This window comes from Oryctolagus cuniculus, chromosome 14, assembly GCF_964237555.1.
Source record: "Oryctolagus cuniculus chromosome 14, mOryCun1.1, whole genome shotgun sequence".
NCBI lineage: Eukaryota > Metazoa > Chordata > Mammalia > Lagomorpha > Leporidae > Oryctolagus > Oryctolagus cuniculus.
Window position 1 is genome coordinate 60,355,013 of NC_091445.1, and position 8,360 is coordinate 60,363,372.

The following is an 8,360-nucleotide window of genomic DNA, read 5'->3' on the forward strand; positions in this document are numbered from 1 at the left end:
ACGTGTGGTTAGGAAGAGCTGTGTGAAGAGAGTATGGCAGTGGGAGGGAAATGGGCAGGCAGGAACGAAAAATGTAGACCAACCTGTTAGGAAGTTTACAGGCCAAATGGACTTTTTAAAAAGAAGTTAGTGCGGGGCTGGCACTGTGGCGTAGCAGGTAAAGCTGCCGCCTGCAGCGCCGGCATCCAGTTTGAGACCCAGCTGCTCCACTTACAATCCAGCTCTCTGCTCTGGCCTGGGAAAGCAGTAGAAGATGGCCCAAGTCCTTGGATCCCTGTTCCCACATAGGAGACCCAGAAGAGGCTCCTGGCTCTGGATCTGCCCAGCTCCAGCCGTTGCAGCCATTTGGGAAGTGAACCAGCAGATGGAGGACCTCTGTATCCCTGTCCCTCTCCCTTCCCCTCCCTCTCCTTTCAAATAAGTAAATCTTAAAGAAGTTTTTGCTTTCAAATGTGCATGGTGGGGGCCAGTGTTGTGCCGTAACAGGTTAAGCTGCCACCTGAATTGCTGGCATCAGATATGGGCAGCAGTTTGAGTCCGAGCTGTTCCACTTCCAATCCAGCTCCCTGCTAATGTGCCTGGGAAAGCCATGGAAGGTGACTCAATTGCTGAGACCCCTGCACCCACATGGGAGACAAGGATGAAGCTCCTGGCTTTTGGCTTCAGTCTCCTGGCTGTTGTAGCCACTTGGGTAGTGAACCAATGGATGGAATCTCCCTCTCCCTCTCCCCTTTCCCCTCTCCCTCCCTCTCTAACTCTGCCTTTCAAATAAAATAAGTCTTTAAAAAATAATAAAATATGGCTGATGAAACCTGATGGTTGTACTGTGTCTACACAATTCCCAGTGAAGCTCTCTTAGCCTACTTAGTGCACTTGGGCTGGAGACAGCCTTGCTGCATTTAAGGGTAAGGTCTTAAGGTGCCTAATCCCCTCTCTGTCCTGCTTGTTCATCCATGACATGTGTGGATTATATGCCGATGGCCAGGGCCTGAGTACTGGAAGCAAGTGCATATCCTGCCCTGGTCTGAGATGTAAAATTTCAGATTTAATGAAAACGAGTAACAGGACTCTTGAAATCCTCACTCTTATCTGAGGTCAGATTGGGGTAAGATCTTTTTCTGGACAGAACTATGCAATGATTCCCATCACACCTACTCAGCCTCATGAGAGAAACTCATAAAACTGCTTGGAGAGATTGGACCCGAGTCTGACCTTTGGCAGACAGTTGTCTGGCCCTCGCCTGGAAAATAAAAAAAGGAGTGCCCCATCTTGTGGGAGAGGTGGGTGAGATACCCTCTCCTCAGCTTGCCCAAATTCTGTTTCTTCTAAGGCTAGTTACTACTTTGCTTTTATTACAAAGATTTCTCTTGATTTTTCCAGTCAAAGGCTTCCATTCTTTGAATTCCTACAGTGTTCAACACCTTATCATAATTTTTTCTGAATCATCCTGCTTTGCACCCTGGTCAGTTTTGAGTCATCCACAGCACAGTTCCTATAAATGAAATGTCCACATAGGTGATTTGAATTCTGTCTTAGAAAGGCTCAGGACGAACCTGTGGTAGATGGAGTACATCAGGAAGCGGGAGCAGTATCCATTGGGCTCTGCTTCCCATTTTATGCCTGTGATTCCAGAAGCCGTGACAACCCACGGCACCGTTGTGCAGGAGAGACAGAGACTTGAAGTGGCTTCTACCTGCCAGGAGGTGCTGTGTTGTTAGGGACGTAGTTCTTGACAGTTAGTCTGGGGAGAATGTGTGTGTGTTGCTAGATTGAGAGACTTGAATGTTTATTCAGCTTTTGGTTAAGTTTTCCCCTGTGCTGCACTGACATTATTCTTGGAGGAAACAACTAAGACCGTGAAGGGAGGCCAGGTGGATGCTGATTAGGAGAAAAGGATTATCCTTACACCTGTTTGGCACTTTTCAATGATGGGAGAGAAAACTCCCCAAACCTGTCTGGGTGTGCACGTTAGTGTGTCCCTGTATTTCATGATGGAAGCATTTAGCTCGAGAACATTGTTATTTACTTCTCTAATTCTGGAGCAATTTAGAGGAAATTATTTTAAACCATTGCCTTTGAAACTTGAGGTATGGTTTTGTGGATGCTCTTGCATTCTTGCAATTTAGGGAAAAGGTGTAGGTGGGTACAGCTACCGTCTGCCTGTGAGTTAATGTTGTTCCTTAATGGCCTTGGGAACCAGCTAATTGCTTTCCTGGAATTAGAGCATAGAGCACTCCCGTCGCACACTGCTTTCTTCATTTCCGATCCTGTGAAAGATTCTAACACAGTTAAGGCTCAGAAATGTTGATCATACTTACTTGCTTAGTGTTTCTAGCACCGTGGTGCAGTAGGTTAATCCTCTGCCTGTGGTGCCATCCCATATGGGCGCTGGATTCTGTCCCAGCTGCTCCTCTTCCAGTCCAGCTGTCTGCTGTGGCCTGGGAAATCAGTAGAGGATGGCCCAGGTCCTTGGGCTCCTGCACCAACATGGGAGACTGGACAGAGGCTCCTGGCTTCGGATCTACACTGCACCGGCCGTTGCAGCAGCCATCTGGGGAGTGAACCAATGAGGGAACACCTCTCTCACTGTAACTCTACCTCTCAAAACTAAATAAAATCTTAAAAAGGTGGGAAGGAGGAACCCTTCTTTCTAACCACTTCACATCAGTGATGGTTGTGGTGGAGAAATAGCCAAATATAGAAACTGCATTTTAGCAGTTTAAGGGCATTTCTTCTTAACCTTTGTTCCTTTGAAGTTTGTATAAAATGAGTTTTGAGGTTTCTAGCCTAGAATTTTCCTAACTCTCAGAGCTGGATAAAGTGGAGCTAGGGAAGTTTTTTAAACTCGATGGCTTTGTTGAGCTCTGAGTTGCACACCCTTCCTCCCCTAAGGAGGACAGCTGCATGGTTTAGTGTGCTCACAGACTGCGCACCCATCAGTGGTAGACCATTTTCACCACCCCCAAAGGAAACCCTTTCTGCATTGTTATTTTTCTGATGTTTCAGAAAGTCTAATTTTTAGCTTGTGAAAAAGCTCTATAAGCTAATACCAAAGGTTTCTTTGATTGAGGTGAGAATTAGGTGAGGGTATCTCATAAAAAGCAGTGATGGAGAGTTGCATTATTTAAAGAGAAAATGAATTAATAAAAGTCTTGTGTTTTGCATCTGCTCTTCCCAGTGAGAGCACAGGCATGCCTGTCTACAGTGCCTTGTCATCTTGATGGCTGTCATGTAGAATGATTGGCAGCTAGTGATGGATGCTACATTTCTGTTACTTGCTTTGAAATTTTTTAAAATTTTTTTATCTGAGAGGCAGAGTTACAGAGAGACCTTCCATCCTGTGGTTTGCTCCTCAAATGGCTGCAATGCCCGGAGCTGGGCGGATTTGAAGCCAGAAGTCAGGAGCTTCTTGGGGGTCTCCCATGTGGGTGCAGGGGCCCAACCACTTGGGCCATCTTCTGCTGCTTCTCCAGCTGATTAACAGGGAGCTAGAATGGAAGTGGAGCAGCTGGAACTTTGAACCGGCACCCACATAAGGATGCTGGCACCACAGGCCTAGGCTACTAAGCCACAGTGCCAGCCCCACTTATTTATTTTTTTTTTTTTTGACAGGCAGAGTGGACAGTGAGAGAGAGAGAGACAGAGAGAAAGGTCTTCCTTTTGCCGTTGGTTCACCCTCCAATGGCCGCTGCGGCCGGCGCGCTGCGGCCGGTGCACCGCGCTGATCCGATGGCAGGAGCCAGGTGCTTCTCCTGGTCTCCCATGGGGTGCAGGGCCCAAGCACCTGGGCCATCCTCCACTGCACTCCCTGGCCACAGCAGAGGGCTGGCCTGGAAGAGGGGCAACCGGGACAGAATCCGGCGCCCCGACCGGGACTAGAACCCGGTGTGCCGGCGCCGCTAGGCGGAGGATTAGCCTAGTGAGCCGCGGCGCCAGCCAGCCCCACTTATTCTGAATTGAGCAGGTAGTAAATTAGTTTCTGCCCATTGAATAGGTATGCTTTATATTGCCAAAATGGTAGAACTCGGTTCAGATAACTTTTTCCATCCATGCGTGATCCCTTTTTGTACACACCCAAATCAGGCTGCCCTACCACCAGTTCAGCTTTACTGCAAATGTTTTGAAATGAGCCTTCTGACTAAGTGGCTTTCTAAGGGATGCCATTAGTGTAGCCTCACTACACTGACGGAGACCACTTTACCCAGCATAGGCTGTAGCACAGTCTGGGTTTTGGAAGTTTAGGATTAGGAATCAGAGCTGGAAGATCACCCCAACCCAAGGAAGACAAGTCCCTGAATTACTCATGAATCATCTGCAGGAAGAAGAGGTTGGTGGAACAGAGGGTGCCTGGCATTTTTCCAGGGACCTGGTTACTTCCCACTAGCCATGGCGTCCAGGTGTGAGATCCGTTTATGAATACCGGGAAAGCAGCGATCTATTAATAACTTTAATTACTCCCAGCTATGGTTACTGTTTCTAGAGTTACTATTTTGTAGGAACTTCTTTTCCCTTGACATCTCTCACTATCATCATGGAGTTATGCTCATGGACCACCCAGCTATCACACCCCCACAGCTGTAGCTTCCAGGAAGACACTCATTAAGCACTTAATATGTTCTCCTGGGAGCACTGGGAATTCATTCCTTGATTTAATCCTCTTCAAATAAGCGTACGTATACTTCTCTCCATGCTGGGCTAAGAAGGAAGAAAGGAAGAGGGAAAGAAGGAAGGCAATCCAAAAACAAAAACAAACACACACAAAACACAACATGCATTCAATTCCCCATGACCTCGAACAGAAACCTTAGTTACTCGGTGTTGCCTAAGACCTAGTGCTGTGTGAATCAAGGAGTGAGGTTCTGCCTTGGTGGGCTGCAGCATGTGGGCTGTCCAAGCCTTGGATGCTCTTCTCACCCTTTCCTGCCTTACTGACCTGGGTTCTTTGGTTGGTTGGTAGAGCTTCCAGCAGAGGGTGGCAGGAATTAAAGGAAGTGTTTCACTTCTCAGCAATAGTTGGTATTGAAACCGTGGGCCAATCACAGTTTGGGAATACCCAATTCTCATCATTTCTCCTCCAGTTCATCAAAAGGTGATTTGTCTTGATATGGAAAAGTGGTGCTGTATAAAGCTGACCAACTGGGACAAATGTGTCCCTTGTCTCGTCTACCTCAGTTCTAGTTCTCAGACTTCTGTGTGCCAAAGATTCAACCAAGGAGATTCCTGGCCGTGCCATTTGAGATGCAGTTTCCCTTGGAAGGGAGCAGGAGTCTGCCTGCAGTCAGCAAATTGTCTCCTGTTCTACTGATGCAGATGAATTAGGGGCTGACTTTGAGCAACACTGCCTGGGAGTTTATACTTGCAGTGCAGGTAACAGCCCAGCAGTCTCTGATTTAAATGCTCAGCAATTAACAATGTGTAATTGCAATGTGTACGGTTGCTAAGGCAACATGCATTCTGTCACTGCTACCAAGGCTGGGAAGATTGAAAGGGACCACAGAGAGGCCACAGGAACTGGTGGCCTCCAGATGAATGCCATTGAAGTGTTGCCTGATGACTGGCTTTTCAGTGGCAGCGGCTGTAATTGCTGGGTGACTTGCCGAGGCAGTGACAAGGCCATCCTGTTGCCTGCCTCCCTCATTCACTTGGCTGCATTTCTAGCCCCTGCTCCCTTCAAATGGGTTTTATCCAGAATGATTGGGAGTAAAGCAGCATGAGATGCTGTTGAAGGCTTTGGTTCACTCTGGTAAACATTTGACTGAGTCCTTAGTTCTCAGCTGGGATGCTGCTCACTTTCTGTCAGTGCATCTGCAAGTTTGAGTGTTTACTATATGCTGAGAACTTTCCTGTAGATTGTCTGCCTTTACTTAAATGCTCTTTAATTTTTTTTAATCTACATGCAAAAAATTTCAGATTTTATGGGGCTTTTGGTTCGTGTTCTGGTTGCGCCACTTCCAATCTAGCTCCCTGCTAATGCACCTGGGAAAAGCAGTAGAAGATGGCCCAAGTGCTTGGAGCCCTGCACCCATGTAGGAAACCTGGAAGAAACTCCAGGCTCCTGGCTTCAGCCTGGCCCAGCCCTGGCTGTTGCGGCCATTTGGGGAGTGAACCAGTAATTGGGAGATTTCTCTCTGTTTCTCACTCTTTCTGTATCTCTGCCTTTAAATAATTTTTTTTTTTTTTTTTTTTTTGACAGGCAGAGTGGACAGTGAGAGAGAGAGACAGAGAGAAAGGTCTTCCTTTGCCGCTGGTTCACCCTCCAATGGCCGCCGCGGCCGGCGCGCTGCGGCCGGCGCACCGCGCTGATCCGATGGCAGGAGCCAGGAGCCAGGTGCTTTTCCTGGTCTCCCATGGGGTGCAGGGCCCAAGCACCTGGGCCATCCTCCACTGCACTCCCTGGCCACAGCAGAGGGCTGGCCTGGAAGAGGGGCAACCGGGACAGAATCCGGCGCCCCGACCGGGACTAGAACCCGGTGTGCCGGCGCCGCTAGGCGGAGGATTAGCCTAGTGAGCCGCGGCGCCGGCCTTAAATAAATCTTTATATGTGTGTGTGTGTGTGTGTAAATTTAAAACAAACCATACTTTGTACCATTTTCTCACATAGGATTCAATGTTTTGGTTGTAGTTCTGAATCTATATAGGGCAGAGGAAAATACACGCAGCTGCCCATCAGGCTCTGAAACCTTGTTCTGAATTCCATCATAAACAGGACTTGTGGCTACAGGCAAGTTTCCTAACCTCTCTGAGGCTGTTTTCCCTCTGGAAAATGAAGTGCTTATACTAGATCATTATCCTGACTTTTGAAGGTGACAGGGACCTTGCAGAATCCAAAGGAAATTTCCCTGAATAAAGTCCGTCTATGCAGGGGGACTTCAACACATTCGCAGGAAAATAGAATTAAAAGATAAGCTTAGGGGCCAGCGCCATGCCTCACTTGATTAATCCTCCGCCTGTGGTACCAGCATCCCATAAGGGCACTGGGTTCTAGTCCCAGTTGCTCCTCTTCCAGTCCAGCTCTCTGCTGTGGCCCAGGAGGGCAGTGGAGGATGGCCCAAGTGCTTGGACCCCTGCACCCACGAGGGAGACCAGGGAGAAGCACGTGGCTCCTGGCTTCGGATCGGTGCAGTGCCAGCCGTAGTGGCCATTTGGGGAGTGAACCGATGGAAGACCCTTGTCTCTGTCTCTCTCACTGTCTAACTACCTGTCAAATAAATTAAAAAAAAGATAAGCATAGTTTGGAGCAAAAGAAGTATTTTAGTTCATCTGTAGTTGCTCCATAATAAGCATTTTCCATGAACTTTATGGAGTCCTCTTGCACTTACTCAAAAGAAATGAAATTCAATTTCTGGAGACTGACAGACTCATCCTAAATGGGGTTATTGCTTAACACGCTTCCAGCTCCAGCTCGGCACTGCTTGCTCCCGCAAGGACCCAGAGGTGCTTGAATTGTCTAGAGTGATTCCCTGAGGAAGGAGCTGTTTGATGAGGCAGATTTTGTTGTTTCTGGCATTTTTCACTCAATTGCCCTGTGCATTGAGGGAGGGAGAGGGAAAACAAACGCTAAGAAAAATAAGTAGGGAACGAATGGCATCTGGAATATGAACCAAATTCCTGATCTTTTTTCATGATTGCAGCCCTATGACAGCAAATGGGGCTGTGCAGAAGAGTCGTTTCTGCATACGGAGACCGCGGTGTGTACAGGGACACTCGCACCGTCATTTGTTCTACTTTAGTGTCTGGGAACTCACTTATTTGTGGAATCTAAAAGCATGGCACTCACAGAAGTAAAGAGTACCATGTTAGTAACCATACTGGGAGGGAGAGGGGACTGGGGACATGTGGGGTGAAGGATACAACATTTGACTTAGACAAGGAGTTAAGCTCAAGAGATCTGCTGTATCCCATGGAGACTACAGTTTATGCACAGGGTGTTGTGTACTTGAAAATTGCTGAGGGAGTATTCAGTCCACACTATGAGATGGGAAGTATGTGGGGCAGTGGATGTGTTAGCTCAATCTAGTCATCCCAAAGTGTAGGTATTTTCAGAATGTCGCTGTATACAATGTGCATATGTAGTTTTTGTCAATTAAGATAAATGCTAAGTTTTGTTAAGTTGAACGTGTCAGAAGGTGCTAAGGAGTCTATCATGAGTGGACATGGCATGTTGTTTTCTGCTCCTGTTAAGCCTGACCAACTTGCCTGCACTGTCCAACCAGGAGAAATCCCCTGTAGCGTTTATCTGGAAATCTACATTCCTTCTCTCTCTCCCTCTGCTTAGGTGTTGAAAAATCTGCTCTAGAGCTTTGGAAGGCTGAATGGACTAAACATGAAGAGCCTGAAGGCCAAGTTCAGGAAGAGTGATG

The 8,360-nt window shown here is 47.6% G+C and overlaps 1 protein-coding gene across 10 annotated transcripts in view; it reads left to right on the top strand.

Annotated features, from left to right (window-relative positions):
- The window catches only part of RAI14 (retinoic acid induced 14), a 194,735-nt gene that overhangs the window by 47,073 nt on the left and 139,302 nt on the right, over positions 1-8,360 (top strand). For all 10 annotated transcript variants that reach the window (XM_051853525.2, XM_051853526.2, XM_070056633.1 and 7 more), the window contains exon 2: positions 8,276-8,359. In XM_051853525.2, the coding sequence (XP_051709485.2) occupies positions 8,324-8,359 (36 nt within the window). In that variant the 5' untranslated portion in view covers positions 8,276-8,323. The remainder of the gene's footprint in view (positions 1-8,275; position 8,360) is intronic.